At 40.1% G+C, this 15,345-nt stretch overlaps 1 protein-coding gene across 2 annotated transcripts in view; it reads right to left on the bottom strand.

The window, feature by feature from the left end:
- Positions 1–15,345, bottom strand: part of LOC126187588 (facilitated trehalose transporter Tret1-like) — a 156,456-nt gene that overhangs the window by 54,542 nt on the left and 86,569 nt on the right. For both annotated transcript variants that reach the window (XM_049928768.1, XM_049928769.1), the window contains one exon: positions 14,278–14,331. In XM_049928768.1, the coding sequence (XP_049784725.1) occupies positions 14,278–14,326 (49 nt within the window). In that variant the 5' untranslated portion in view covers positions 14,327–14,331. The remainder of the gene's footprint in view (positions 1–14,277; positions 14,332–15,345) is intronic.

Raw genomic sequence — 15,345 nt, 5'->3', positions numbered from 1 at the left:
GGTCATCAGTCCCCTAGAACTTAGAGCTACTTAAACCTAACTAACCTAAGGACATCACACACACCCATGTCCGAGGCAGGATTCGAACCTGCGACCGTAGCGGTCGCGCGGTTCCAGACTGTAGCGCCTACAACCGCTCGGCCACCCCGGCCGGCAATACACCGATCGTCGATGCTCTGCAGGTCTTTCAAAAGCTTGCTGCAATCTTCATGCATTAGACTCTTCTTTTCGGCAACTAGACTGAAGAGCCAAAGAAACTGGTACACCTGCCTAATGTCGTATAGGGTCTCCACGAGTACGCAGAAGTGCCCCAACATGAAGTGTCATGGACTCGACTAATTTCTGAAGTAGTGCTGGAGGAAATTCACATCACGTATCCTGCAGGGTTGTCCATAAATCCTTAAGAGTACGAGAGGGGTTCTGTGCCTCGTGATGACTGGGTATTGTGTGCTGTCCTTAGGTTAGTTAGGTTTAAGTAGTTCTAAGTTCTAGAGGACTGATGACTATAGATGTTAAGTCCCATAGTGCTCAGAGCCATTTGAACCATTTTAAGTACGAGGGGTTGGAGATCTCTTCTGAATAGCACGTTGCAAGTCATCCCAGATATGCTCAATAATGTTCGCGTCTGGTGAGTCTGGTGGTCAGCTCAAGTGTTTAAACTCAGAAGAGTGTTCCTAGAGCCACTCGGTAACAATTCTGGACGTGTGGGGTGTCGCATTGTCCTGCTGGAATTGCCCAAGTCCGTCGGAATGTACAATTGACATTAATGGATGCAGGTGATCAGACACGGTGCTTACGTACGTGTCACCTGTCAGAATCGTATCTAGACGTATCAGGTGTCCTATGTCACTCCAGGTGCACACGCTCCACACCATTACAGAGCCTCCACCAGCTTGAACAGTCCCTTTCTGGCAAGTAGGGTCCATGAATTCATGAGCTTGTCTCTATACCCGTAGACTCGATACAATCTGAAACGATACTCGTCCGACCAGACAACATGTTTCCAATCATCAACAGTCCAACGTCGGCGTTGATGGGACCAGATGAGGCGTAAAGCATTGTCTCCTGCAGTCATCGACGGTACACGAGTGGCCTTCGGCTCCGAAAGCCCTTATCGATGATGTTTTGTTGAATGGTTCGCACACTGACACTTGTTGATGGCACAGCACTGAAATTTGCAGCAGTTAGCGGAAAAGTTGCACTTCTGTCACGCTGAAACGATTCTCTTCAATCGTCGTTGGTCCCGTTCTTGCAGGATCTTTTTCCGGCCGCAGCGATGTCGGAGATTTGATGTTTTACCGGAATCGTGATATTCACGGTATACTCGTGAAACGGTCGCACGGGAAAATCCCCACTTCATCGCTACCTCGGAGATGCCGTGTCCCATCGCTCGTGCGCCCGTCTATAACGCAATGTTCAAACTCGCTTAAATCTTCATTATCTGTCATTGTAGAAGCAGTAACCGATCCAACGACTGCGCCAGTAACTTGGTATCTTACATAGGCGTTGCCGACCGCAGCCCCGTATTCTGCCTGCTTACATATCTGAATACACATGCCTATACCAATTTCCTTGGCGTTTCAGTGTACATGTCCCGCGAACCGTCTCACAGAGCTTCTGACGTCATCCACTAGATAATTTAAATACCTTACAAACAGCAACGTAACCCACTCACATCAGAGACTTGCACGTTTTTCTTTTTACGGAATGTATCAATGTTCGCGAATTAATAATGGTCAAGCTGTCAGTGACAGAAAACGCGTGTCAGTAGACAAACTGAAAACTATAATTTGACCGACTAAAACCTTACTGATATTACGCATACACAACCCCGTATTTAGATAACGTTATGCCCATAGGCCCAATAACTTTTTTCGCCCCCCACCCCCCCAACAACAAACTTAGTCAATTTTGAAAAACATTAAGCAACAAAATTATAAACACAGTATTTAAAATAAGTATATATATATATATATATATATATATATATATATATATATATATATATATTGTAAGTAGGCTGTTTAGATTTTTATATGGGTAACGTTACGTAGCGCTCTCTGTATGAAAATCACTGGCTGTGCTGTGTGCAGTATGTGGCTAGTTTGCATTGTTGCCTGCCATTGTTGTCATGAACTGCTATAGCTGGATGTGAACAGCAGATTGCGTTGGGCAGTTGGAGGTGAGCCGCCAGCAGTGGTGGATGTGGGGAGAGAGATGGCGGAGTTTTGTAATACTGGATGTGAATTATGAATATTAAGGTAAATACAGTGTTTGTTCTCTATTAAAATCTTTCATTTGCTAACTATCCCTATCAGTAGTTAGTGCCTTCAGTAGTTTGAATCTTTTATTTAGCTGGCAGTAGTGGCACTCGCTGTATTGCAGTAGTTCGAGCAGCGAAGATTTTTGTGAGGTAAGTGATTTGTGAAAGGTATAGTTTAATGTTTGTCAGGGCCATTCTTTTGCAGGGATTTATGATAGTCAGATTGCGTTGCGCTAAAATTATTGTGTGCCAGGTTAAGCACAGTCTTGTACAATTGTTCTAAGTGGACGTTTCACATGTAAAATTGTCAAAAGGGGACGTTTCATATGTCGACCCTTAGCCTAGGATACCTCACTGGAATCTTCTGATTTTTTTCTTGTAGTTTGTGTATTTAGTGTAGCTTTTGTTTATTGCTAGTGCGTAATTGTAGAGGGAATCTCCTTTGTAGTTGCAGCCTTTCACTGTTGTACTGTAAAACAGTTGTGGCATGCATGTAGATTTGCACCAAGTATTTCGCAGCTGCAATTAACTAGATATTATTTTCAGTGCTATGTTAATGTGTTCTCTTATTTTTGCTATTCAAATTGTGCTTTTCTGTGTTATCGTGTGAAATATTGTGACAATAATGGCGTGTGAAAAACGTAACACTCGGCTCCAAAGTAAACTAAGAAATGACAGTGAAGACGAAAGCAGTGTGTTGGCCCCACCATGTAATGAGTTAACTAATGTTCAAAGTAGTAATTTGGAAACTGTGCATAGGGAAATGGAGCGGGCGTCAAACAATGGCGTAGACAGTCAAACAGGTAGTGAACAGGGAAGCATTATCGCTCGATCGGTCGGCAACAGCTCACCTCAGGAATCCGAAATGATAGGACACAATTTTGCAAATACTGTAGATTCAGGTTTTGCGTCCTCACCGTTTTCTCAAATGAGTCAAGACACATTTTCTGCTTGTCAAAATGTGAATGCTGCCGGTGAAAACGCACTGCCAAAAAGCATAGAGAAACAGATTCCAGACACTAATACATTATTATTGCAATTAATGCAACAAATGGAACAAAATCAGAGGCAAACGGAACAAAATCTTCAAAAGTTAGACACAATGGAACAGAATCTTCTAAAGTTAGACACAATGGAACAAAATCTTCAAAAGTTAGACACAATGGAACAAAATCAGAGACAAACACAGCAAAAGCTTCAAAAGTTAGACACAATGGAACAAAATCTTCGGAAGTTAGACACCACACTTGAACAAACACGTGAAGATTTAACTACTGAGTTACATAACATTGAATCGAAATGTCAAAAGGTCTGTAATGACGTAAAAACACAAATTTGTGAGCATTTTCAGCCTATTTTTTCGCGGCATGAAAACGCATTACAGAATCACGAAGCAGCCATAAAAGAACTGCAAACTATTGTTCATGAAAATCATGAGACCTTGCAAGCTAAAATGGACTCAGTTGCATCTACCGATTCGGTAACGCAACTTGCAAAAACTCAGGAAAACTTAAAGGACACAGTAGAAAGACACATGGGGGAAATTAGTTCATTATCAGAGAAAGTAGCCGAACTTTCGGATCAGGTCACTAACTTATCTACAAAGGTAGATGATGATCTGAATGACACAAGACCCATAGCCTTCACTGACACAGAAGAGTATGAACAAATTAGAAAATTCAAACAAAATCAAAATCAAATCAATACACAGTACAAAAGAGAAATCCGGGAAGTACAAGATCAGTTGACACAGGTAATACAAGAATTACATATTTCAGAGGACACTCGCGCTCCAATACGGGAAGAGGGACATAGAAATACGGAACAGCCACAAAATAATAACACAGGGCATTTCGGAAGTTATGAAAGAAATTGGCAATGGACACCGAATTTTGAGATGGAACCGCCGAAACGACGTGACAATGACCGACATGCTACTCGCCGACACGATGATTTTGACTATAAGCTGTTCATTACTACACGTAAATTCAAAACATTTAAGAATTCTGGCAACGACATTCATCCACAAGCATGGCTCCATCAATTCTCTCATTGTTTCCCTCCCAACTGGTCATTGGAGCACAGGTTAGAATTTATGTGTGGCTACTTAGAGAATGAACCAGCTGTAAGAATGCGATCGGTCATTCACGATTGCCACAGTGAAGGAGAATTTTACCATGCCTTCCTCTCAGCATATTGGTCTCAAGCCACACAAGACCACGTAAAACATAGCATCATGATGATGAAACACTTTGAACAATCTGAATTTTCCAGTCTTGTCAAATATTTTGAAGACATGTTGCACAAGAATCAGTACCTATCAAACCCATACAGCCCCTCAGAACTCATCCGCATTTGCTTAATCAAACTGCCTGAACATTTGCGACATATTATTTTGGCAGGACGTTGCAAAGACGACATTGAAGCTTTTCAGGGACTGTTACAAGAACTGGAAATTGACACTGAAAATCGCGTAACGCGAAAACAGGAACACAACAACTACAGGTCACATCCGTCGCAATTCCGCGATGAAAGAAACAATAACTGGACACGACAAGGCTATTCTTACAACGCAAATCGTGACCAAAACAGGCACCACCCGTATGACAACCGTTGGCAGAGTAGTAATAGTTATAGGGAAAGATCACCTTTCCGCGGTAATGACTATCACAGAGACAATCAGAGAAACAGACAATATGGGAACCAAAACAATTATTATCAAGGGAGACAGAATAACTTTAGACGCAACGGTCCAGCACGCTGTTACGACTCAGGCAGAAATTCTCCACCACATGACCGACAAACAAGAAACTATGTAAACTACCGACATGACGACAGACGATATGATCGTAACGACAGACCTGAACTGCATCAGAACTGGCGAGTTTTAAACAGAGCTGGGCCCTCTCGGCAAGGCGAATTTATGGAAGTTAGGCCTCCTAATCCCAATAACGGCGCGCGCCAACAAAGAAACAGACAATGACTCGCACCGCAGGCAGCTGCGTGCACCGGCTGGCTCCGAGAAAAATAACATTGACGCTAACCTTGAGCAAAATTCCCGTATTCTTTACGGACGAATACCGCATGATAATTGCATTCAAGTTGAAACTCTGCGTACTAGGAAGAGTAAAGGTTTACACCACATTTCTCATGTAAAACCATTTATTGACAGATAATCTGCTTTTTAACTTAGTCTTTGCAATTTTCACTTCACGCTACTTGTACTATTTGTCACTCTGAGAAACTGTTAACATGCAACATTTTGGTTTGCATACGAGTGGATTCTGGATTTGAGGTGCTTTCTGTGAAATGCCAGATGACACAGTGGTTGGTTTGTGTGACAGCTACACGATTATATCACGACGTTACTAATGAGTGACAATTTACAATGTTGCTTTTGCGGTGTATCTGTTTGATATCTGCACAGTTTTTCTGAATTCTTCTATAAAGTGAGACATGTTTTAGTGGTGACTTTTGTGCTATTGCTACAAGGAGACAGCCTTTTCTGTAGCACAACAATACGTTACAGCACAGTACTTTCTTCATCACGGCAATAAGCGTAATAACTAAGTTATCTATACGCAAAGCATTTCACTTTGTTTATCATGAGGTAAGTACATTGACTTCTGCAGAACTTAGCTTTCGGAGGACAATAACTACGACACTTCCCAGAGATTATCTTAGAGCAAGACGCACATTTAGCGCTACTGGACACGTATTTGAGTGATTAATTTTGTACTTAAAACATTTATTTTTAAAGATTTTTGAATTACAAAGAAAGTTTTTCGTGATACATTTCATTCCATTGCTGTAATCTGTAACACCTGAGGGTATAATTACAATAAACCTCAGGGGGGTACACGCCTACTTTGTGTACCATGTGTTTGGCAAGCACAAGGAGCCCTAGCTAATATGGTATTTGCTTGTACAACTTTACACATCGGTACCATATTTCTCTAACACATAAATTACACACCTATCTGATCATTTAACAGAGAAACAAACATCCTTTTACTACGTCAGTGACACATGTTTACGCAATTACAGAGTTGGATTACTTCACACTTAAGAAATTGCACTTTGTCTGTACCTTTTGCACTGTTCATATTTTTTTGGTACCATTGTGATACTATGAGAGCTTTGAATGATGTATTTTGGTATGAGATCATAATTTTTAAAGTACGTTTGAGGTAGATGACACTACCGAAATGAACAGAGAATTTTCTTTAGGTTTTGAAATCATTGGAAGAAGCTACGACGTTTTTGACATTTGACTGAGGTGTTATGATGTTATTTTTACGACGACGATGTGTATTATGCTGTTGAGGTATGTTTATGTCAATAAGATGATGCTACCATATATGAGGAAGGTGATTACCTGTTTATATGTATATGAATAATGAATAGTAGTTAGGGACTCTTGACTTGTGAAAAAGGATGTTTGAAACCAAGAATCGTACTTTAAGAGTTATGAAATGTGTGTAAATGCGTGAATGTATCACAATGAAGACGAAAATTTTTTGGACACTGTCATATCAATAGCATTTTGTTTCTACACATTTGCAACGCTAATTCTTGACCTGTGAAATTTTGTATATGAGACTGTCACTGTAGCGAAAACTGCTGTCGTAAATATTTCCGTAAGAAAGTTAAGTGACCACCTGCACATAATGCGACGTGGGCACCCAGGTGTGTCAGACACCTGGAGAACAAGCCTTTTCAGACGCTCAGGTAGAAAAGAAAGCCATTAGGGTGTGCCAGAGGCACAGGTGGAAGAGAAGGACAAAGAGAGGCCTATACCACTGTTAATGACATTCCTTTGTAGAGGGCATCGCTAATGCGACACGCTCGTTACTTGAAAACATATGATTTTTGTAATGCGTTGTGGGCACACAGCTGTGTCAAACACCTGGAGAATAAGCCATTAGGATGTGCCTTTCATCGCTAATGCGACACCCTCGTTACTTAAAAATTTATGATATTTACTGAAATGCCTAACAAAATGACAAGAAATATTTTTACATCTGCACACCTGATTATGACAAGAGTCTTTGTACGAGAGTTGAGAGCAATTAACTTATGAAATGAAATGTCACATGACTACTGAATGATATTTTTATGCTTTGGTTTGCGTAATTGCTTATTTCATTTGATATCTGGTTTCCAGCTGTGTTGCAGCATTGCTTTTATAAAATGAGATGCATTTGCTAATGTGAACTCTTTCTGTCAACAGATCTATTAAATGATAATTTTGTAATCCACATTCTTTAAAAAAGGAGCACTTGGAAAGGAAAGAACAATAAGAAGTAACTAATAACAGTAACACTTAATTTTCTTTTCAGGTACATGGTAATATTTTTTTACAATCAGTTGTTGTGGTGCACCACTTTAATTACATAGACATTAAGATGTGAATATGCATTTCCCTTGTCTGCATTGTTGTTTTTCCTGTAATATTTTTTCTGCTTGAGCTATGTCATGTTTAGGTATAAGTTGCTGCTGTTTGTCAGGCATAGTGTTACTGAATTTGACTTTGTGTTACTCTTCTAAGCTAGTTTTTCTTGTTTCCTGCATTGCCTTATATTAGTTGTAATATTGCACTTGCTTTGCTAATTTATGCTGCTTGCTTTGCCATTTCTATATTTTGTCATTGATGTTTGTGTTAATTATTTTTTTTTTTTGCTGCATTGCCTCGTCCCTTGGTATATATATCTGAGCTCAGTAGATTTAAGTTAGCTTAAGAGGGGGTAGACTATATAAGAAACTGACTATGGAGAATAGGTAAAGAATGCATTGCGAAGAAAGATTTGGGCCCCAATGAGTATTGTACAATCAGAAATAATTATTTTGAAAGAAATATGAATAGAATACAGGAAGGAGGTATAGGTAGAATTATCTTGGAAATAAATAATGAGGTAAGAAATATGTGAACACATCAATACAGAAAGCATGCTTGGATAGGATTTTTTTGGTGGAAGCAAAGGTTGAAATAAGACGAACGATCTATGAAATGAAGGGAGATCTCCAAGCAAAATACTGCAGTAAACCAAACCCTGTCCTTTCCTCTTTGCTGCTTTTTCCAAATATGTAATTGTGTGTTGTCCTTTCCTTTTGGTGTTATCCCACTATGTGTTTGGGTACCCGTGTGTATTTGTGTTTTTCCTGTCTTTATGTGTTTAGCTGATGAGAGCTATGTTGTAGAATTTTTCTAATATTCTGTTATTTTCTTTGTAAAGATGCTTAGACATTATTTATTCTGTTTTGTTTTAATGCTCATGTGTGAAGTTGACGTTTCAAAAGTTATTCTGATCTTTTATGTATGTACTCATGTCATCATTCCTGTAACACTGATGTATATGTTTATTTCTATTCTTTTGTAAAGCCCCTATTACTACAAATATTATCTGTATTGTTATGTTTTTAATGATGTATTTTGTATCTTTGTAATTGTATTCTTATGTTATATAATTGTAATTGACGCCAGTTAATCAAATTAAGTAACTTGTACGCATTCATTTCACTGCACACATTTCTGTTGGTCATAGTATATGGACAACATGTGAGAAGTAGGGACTGTTAGTGTTTGCACGTGTGTTACTAATTCAGCAAGGGACTGGATAACAGCATTGCTGGTTCTAAGGACAATTCCACAAACTTTGTGAGTGCACAAGTGGGGGTATATGGACTTGCTATCTTCTCTGCAAGACTCTTCGATGGTGATTGTGCACCTGCACAGTCGCAACAGATGGCTGCTGGCCATCTCTACAAGGACTACAGTGGGTTTGCATCTTTGATGACCCACCAATACCATCATCTCTACAAGGACTACAGTGGGCCTGTCCACACTTTCTACCAGGACTACAGTGGGTCTGCTCTGTGATGACCTACCTACCAATCTTCTTCAAAACGTCGACTGACTCTGCTGTGGGTTTGCTCTGTTGTGGCCCATTACCTGTCAGCATGTCAAGAGTCAGCACTGTCTTTCTGTTAGAAGGACAACACTACTTCTTCAAGACTGCATGGACATCCACTACTTCCATGTGCATTGTCTTTATTGCTCAGACTTTGATAAAAGAAACGGCAGTTTTACTGTGGTGAATGATCAGGACTGTCTTTATTGACTGTGAGAAAATTTTAGCTTTTGACCAACATTGTATAAATAAGTGTGTGCATTTGATATCTTTGTTATTGTAATTATGAAAAATTTTATCAAATCTTTATTGGCCACTGCCCAAAAATATTTTGTAAAATTTTTTGTGGGGAGCATGGGGGCTATGTAAGTAGGCTGTTTAGATTTTTATATGGGTAACGTTACGTAGCGCTCTCTGTATGAAAATCACTGGCTGTGCTGTGTGCAGTATGTGGCTAGTTTGCATTGTTGCCTGCCATTGTTGTCATGAACTGCTGTAGCTGGATGTGAACAGCAGATTGCGTTGCGCAGTTGGAGGTGAGCCGCCAGCAGTGGTGGATGTGGGGAGAGAGATGGCGGAGTTTTGTAATACTGGATGTGAATTATGAATATTAAGGTAAATACAGTGTTTGTTCTCTATTAAAATCTTTCATTTGCTAACTATCCCTATCAGTAGTTAGTGCCTTCAGTAGTTTGAATCTTTTATTTAGCTGGCAGTAGTGGCACTCGCTGTATTGCAGTAGTTCGAGCAGCGAAGATTTTTGTGAGGTAAGTGATTTGTGAAAGGTATAGTTTAATGTTTGTCAGGGCCATTCTTTTGCAGGGATTTATGATAGTCAGATTGCGTTGCGCTAAAATTATTGTGTGCCAGGTTAAGCACAGTCTTGTACAATTGTTCTAAGTGGACGTTTCACATGTAAAATTGTCAAAAGGGGACGTTTCAATATATATATATATATATATATATATATATATATATATATATATATATATATGGTGAGTCACCTAACATTACCGCTGGATATATTTCGTAAACCACATCAAATACTGACGAATCGATTCCACAGACCGAACGTGGAGAGAGGGGCTAGTGTAATTGGTTAATACAAACCATAAAAAAATGCACGGAAGTATGTTTTTTAACACAAACCTACGTTTTTTTAAATGGAACCCCGTTAGTTTTGTTAGCTCATCTGAACATATAAACAAATACGTAATCAGTGCCGTTTCTTGCATTGTAAAATGTTAATTACATCCGGAGATATTGTAAACTAAAGTTGACGCTTGAGTACCACTCCTCCGCTGTTCGATCGTGTGTATCGGAGAGCACCGTAATTACGTAGGGATCCAAAGGAAACGGTGATGGACCTTAGGTACAGAAGAGACTGGAACAGCACATTACGTCCACATGCTAACACCTTTTTATTGGTCTTTCTCACTGACGCACATGTACATTACCATGAGGGGTGAGGTACACGTACACACGTGGTTTCCGTTTTCAATTACGGAGTGGAATAGAGTGTGTCCCGACATGTCAGGCCAATAGATGTTCAATTTGTGGGTGGCCATCATTTCCTGCACACAATTGCAATCTCTGGCGTAATAAATGTCGTACACGCCGCAGTACATTTGGTGTAATGTCGCCGCAGGGTTGTAGGCACATCACGGTACACATTCTCCTTTAACGTACCCCACAGAAAGAAGTCCAGATGTGCAAGATCAGGAGAACGGGCTGGCCAATTTATGCGTCCTCCACGTCCTATGAAACGCCCGTCGAACATCCTGTCAAGGGTCAGCCTAGTGTTAATTGCGGAATGTGCAGGTGCACCATCATGCTGATACCACATACGTCGACGCGTTTCCAGTGGGACATTTCCGAGCAACGTTGGCAGATCATTCTGTAGAAACGCGATGTATGTTGCATCTGTTTGTTACAACACGCAACTGAACGTCGGAGGTTTCAAGCGTCAACTTTAGGTTACAATATCTCCGGATGTAATTAACATTTTACAATGCAACAAACGGAACTGATTACGTATTTGTTTATATGTTCAGATGTGCTAAGAAAACTAACGTGGTTCCATTTAAAAAAACGTAGGTTTGTGTTAAAAAACATACTTCCGTGCATTTTTGTATGGTTTGTATTAACCAATTACACTAGTCCCTCTCCTAACTTTCGGTCTGTGGAATCGGTTCGTCAGTATTTGATGTAGTTTACGAAATATATCCAGCGGTAACACGTTAGGTGACTCACCCTGTATATATATATATATATATATATATATATATATATATATATATATATATATATATATATGGAATTATGGTAATTGATTATTATATCAACAAAGAATATCACAGTTCAATGGTTTCCTCTTGCTTTATTATCGGCAAACACATTTATCATATTTTCAAAGTCCAGTTTCACAGTCAGATTATTTTCTATTGCTAATACAGCCAAGTGATTCAAACCATCTTGAGTCTGAGAAGCAAGCAAGTAGTTCTTAACCTTTCCAAGAACTGAGGAGGATCGTTCAGCAAAGCAGTTCGTCGCTGCTGCGGTCAAATAAATTTGCACAGCGATACTGATTTTTGGATAAATATCAAAGAGATATTTCTCTGTTAGCATTTTATTTAAGACTGGTAAAGAAGGACCATTCTCATATCTACAACTCAAAAGGAAGCTTTTGAGATGGGCACATTGTGTTCCAAAAGAATCCTCTATGTCCCCTGAGTAAATATGCTGCAGCTGTTTTTCAGTATTATACATTTCATCAGAGTCCATTTCCATCAAACTGATTAAGAAAAAGAACTTTTCAGGAAACTCTTTGTAGACACGAAGGCAGTTTTTGAGCTCTGCGGATAGTCTATTCAATATAATTAAATAAGTGGTCTTCAGTACGTCACCTTCGGATTTGCAAACCACTGTTTCATTTTCTGACCCAGAGTCTGAGTCATCAAAGAATTTCTTTCGTTTCTTCACGGGTTTTTCTTGAGTTTCATTGACTAGCAGAGGATGTTACATGATCTCCAATTTTCTCTCTGCCAACTTTTTGTACACTTCAAAAGACTCGTCAATGAAAGTCAGAAGTGAAGTATAAAGTTCCAGTACTGCAGATATGTCATCTTCTTCTGGCTGTAGGGCTGTACTCACTGCACTCAAACGTTCCAAAATAATCCCCCATATTGCAGGCATGAATGCGATATTTTTAGAGTTAAGCTCTTTGCAATATCCCTGTAGCTTCTGATTCAATAACAGTCGTTTCTGTGACAGTCTTCCCTATAATATTGATAATTTCTTCATAAGTGCTAAATGGTAAATATGAGTTGTTTCCTTTACCCTGTTTTCCATTTTCAGTTATATGAGTTGCTAAGAAATGATCAGATTCAGCTATCAGCTCTAAACACATTGCCATTCCTTAAGGAACCAAACTGTTCTTCATTTCCACGAAATGGCAATCCCCTTGATTTTTCACTACAGCCACTACCTTCTCCAATACTTGTAGCTGCACATAGTATTTCCCCTTTGTCTGAAAGTTACAACACATCGCGATGTGCACTGGAATTTTCATGTTCAGTCACCCTTTGATTAGCGTGTTCCCAATGACTAAAGCCACTTGTAGCGTACTGGGATGAACCCCCAAACAGTTTAAATGGTGCACAGTAAAGTAATCCCTGACTGGGTGAGTAAATCAAGTAATCGCGTTGCACAATGTCTCCATTCAACAATTTCCTTTCACAAATCCTTAAACATAAATCTTCGTTTATCAGAATATGCACGCTTTGACTTCACAGAATCACAGTTTCTATTCTGATTAAACCCGCATTGTACTACGTGACCTCGTGTTTTATCACTGATTTCCCAAAAGAAAGGATCTTTATCAACAGTAAAATCTGATGACACTTCCCCTCGCCCCAACCCTGGTTCACTTTCTGTGGAGTTGTTCGTATGTGTGTTACCAATTTCAGAGTCACTATCGTCGGGCCTTTCAACACCGCTGCTGCTGCGCTGTGAACCATTTGTAGTTGTCCAGTTCGCATGAGAGGAAGTACTTGCAGGTAGAGAATCTAGCGTTTGTAGCTTTGGGGTTTGATCTAATATTTCCTTTTCCCTCTTCTTCCTTTCTTCAACTTATTTTCTGTAGCCTGTGCCACTGAGACGTTTCCTGCCGTCCATATTCACGATTACGTTATGTCAAAACTTCACCAGATTAATGAAACTGGGGGAAAAGTAATATTAAAAGCACCAAACGGTTTCGACCTAACTGGAAACGAAACGGTTTCGATCTAACTCGAACGAACCTAATAATCCCCTCAACCACTGCTACGTTTTTTTTTCTGCACAACGTAAATTTGTGTGCTCAAAATTTTGCCACCCATAAGAATTTGCCACCCTGGGCCCGGGCCCATGTGGATCGTGCGTAAATACGGGGCTGCGCATACATGTGCACCCCCTGTGACAGGGAACTATGTAAACTGAATTTAGTTGGACCTCATAACTTGTTTCCACTGGTCGACAGTCTACATTTTACGCTCCTTGCATGACTCAAGCCTCTACTTTATATTCACTGGATGTACATGACGGTTGGAAACAGCAGCTCTACCATGATTATTTAAGCACTCTAAATGAAAACTCATTTGAAATTTCTCATGATAAAACACTACACTTGGTCATAAACAATTTCCAATTTGTCGTAAGTTTAATCTTGTTTAGATGATACTCCGTTCCTCATCTGCATGTTCTTCCAAATTCTGATACTGTTTTGAAGGTCGGCATTGCTTCCGTAATAAATACTGATCAGTTACAATAGTTACTTCGTTTAATTCAGTGTGCAGCAAACAGTTGTACCTTCAATAATAAGCTCCTCTCTTACATTGATCAGGTATATTACTTAGAATCATATGGCTAGTCTTCTTTCTCTTCTCTAAAGTGGATTCTAAACGATTTCAGAAATAAGAAAAGACTGACGGAAAGACGCTAAATCTGGATTCTAACATTTTCATTACAAAGAAAAGAACTTCTCCTGTCGAATCGATTACATGTTGTTACCTCATCGACTCCATTATTTTATAGCATTCAGGAAAGTAATTTTCAGATGCTTACCAGTAAACGCTGCGATGTACTGCAGTGTTCCAGTGAAGGGCAGCCTCATCTTTCCTGAAAGGAAAAAAAATAGTGTTACATTTTTTCTCGGAATGAGAAGGAGTAATAACCTAAAAAACACCACGGTAGATCTGCACATAATCGGTAAAATGATGTGTGAATCCTGAATCCTTCCTGGTCATGCTCACAAAGTTTTATGAATTTATTTGTAAAAGTATAGACAGTGGAAATTAAAATGTCCTGTTGTGCCTCTCCTGCTCCAAGTCGGCCAGTTTGACGTACTACCCCATTAAAGTCTTGCACTTGTCCTTCAGTCTTTGGGTTTTTTTTAAAACTTAGTTAGACCCATGTATTGCAATTCTCGTCTAGCCATTCCTGCTGTGCCATTTCGCACTTCCTGTGAATTCAATTTTGTGATGTCATCGTAAGACGCCACTCGTACGCTTGCCGTCAAAAGCCCGGCAGCGCGAAAGTCAGTATCGGCCCACCCCGATGGGTGGCGCCAGCGATTCAGTACACGCAAACCAGGCGCCGCACCTCCTCACTCAGGGCAGAATACACATCACTGGCGCCCCCGGCGCTGGCATAAAGGGCACCGAAGATAGCGCTCGGGGCCAGTTCGTGAGCGTAGATCGTCTCCTCGTCGACAGCTCAGCTCCACGGGACAGCGGCTGTTAGGTGTGGGAGAACCACAGCAGCTAGAAAGTCAGTTTACTGTTGAGTTGACAAAAGACCTTATTCAGGGATTGGAAACACTTGTTACCTTCTGCATGACAGCTTATCAAAAGATAAGTAAACGCGTTTGATTACTGCCTACTGATATCTTGTATTGTGCCCAGCTACCCTGGTCTGTCTCCCGCTTCCTAGTCGACGTATTACTGTTGTGACCACCCGAGATCAACACATTTTTTGGACGTCTGTACTCGCTTTTGCCTGATTCGTTTGCTTTATTACTCGTCAGAATAGTCCGAGCGTCATTGAGCCCATAACTTCCTGGATGACGTTGCAGTAAGATTGACTGGACCCTAGGCGCGAGAACCAGTTCCCCGGCCGTCGCAAATTCATCAA

This window comes from Schistocerca cancellata, chromosome 5, assembly GCF_023864275.1.
Source record: "Schistocerca cancellata isolate TAMUIC-IGC-003103 chromosome 5, iqSchCanc2.1, whole genome shotgun sequence".
NCBI classification, from domain to species: Eukaryota; Metazoa; Arthropoda; class Insecta; order Orthoptera; family Acrididae; genus Schistocerca; species Schistocerca cancellata.
The sequence above is the reverse complement of the archived record's forward strand: the minus strand, read 5'-3'. Positions and strand labels throughout refer to the sequence as shown.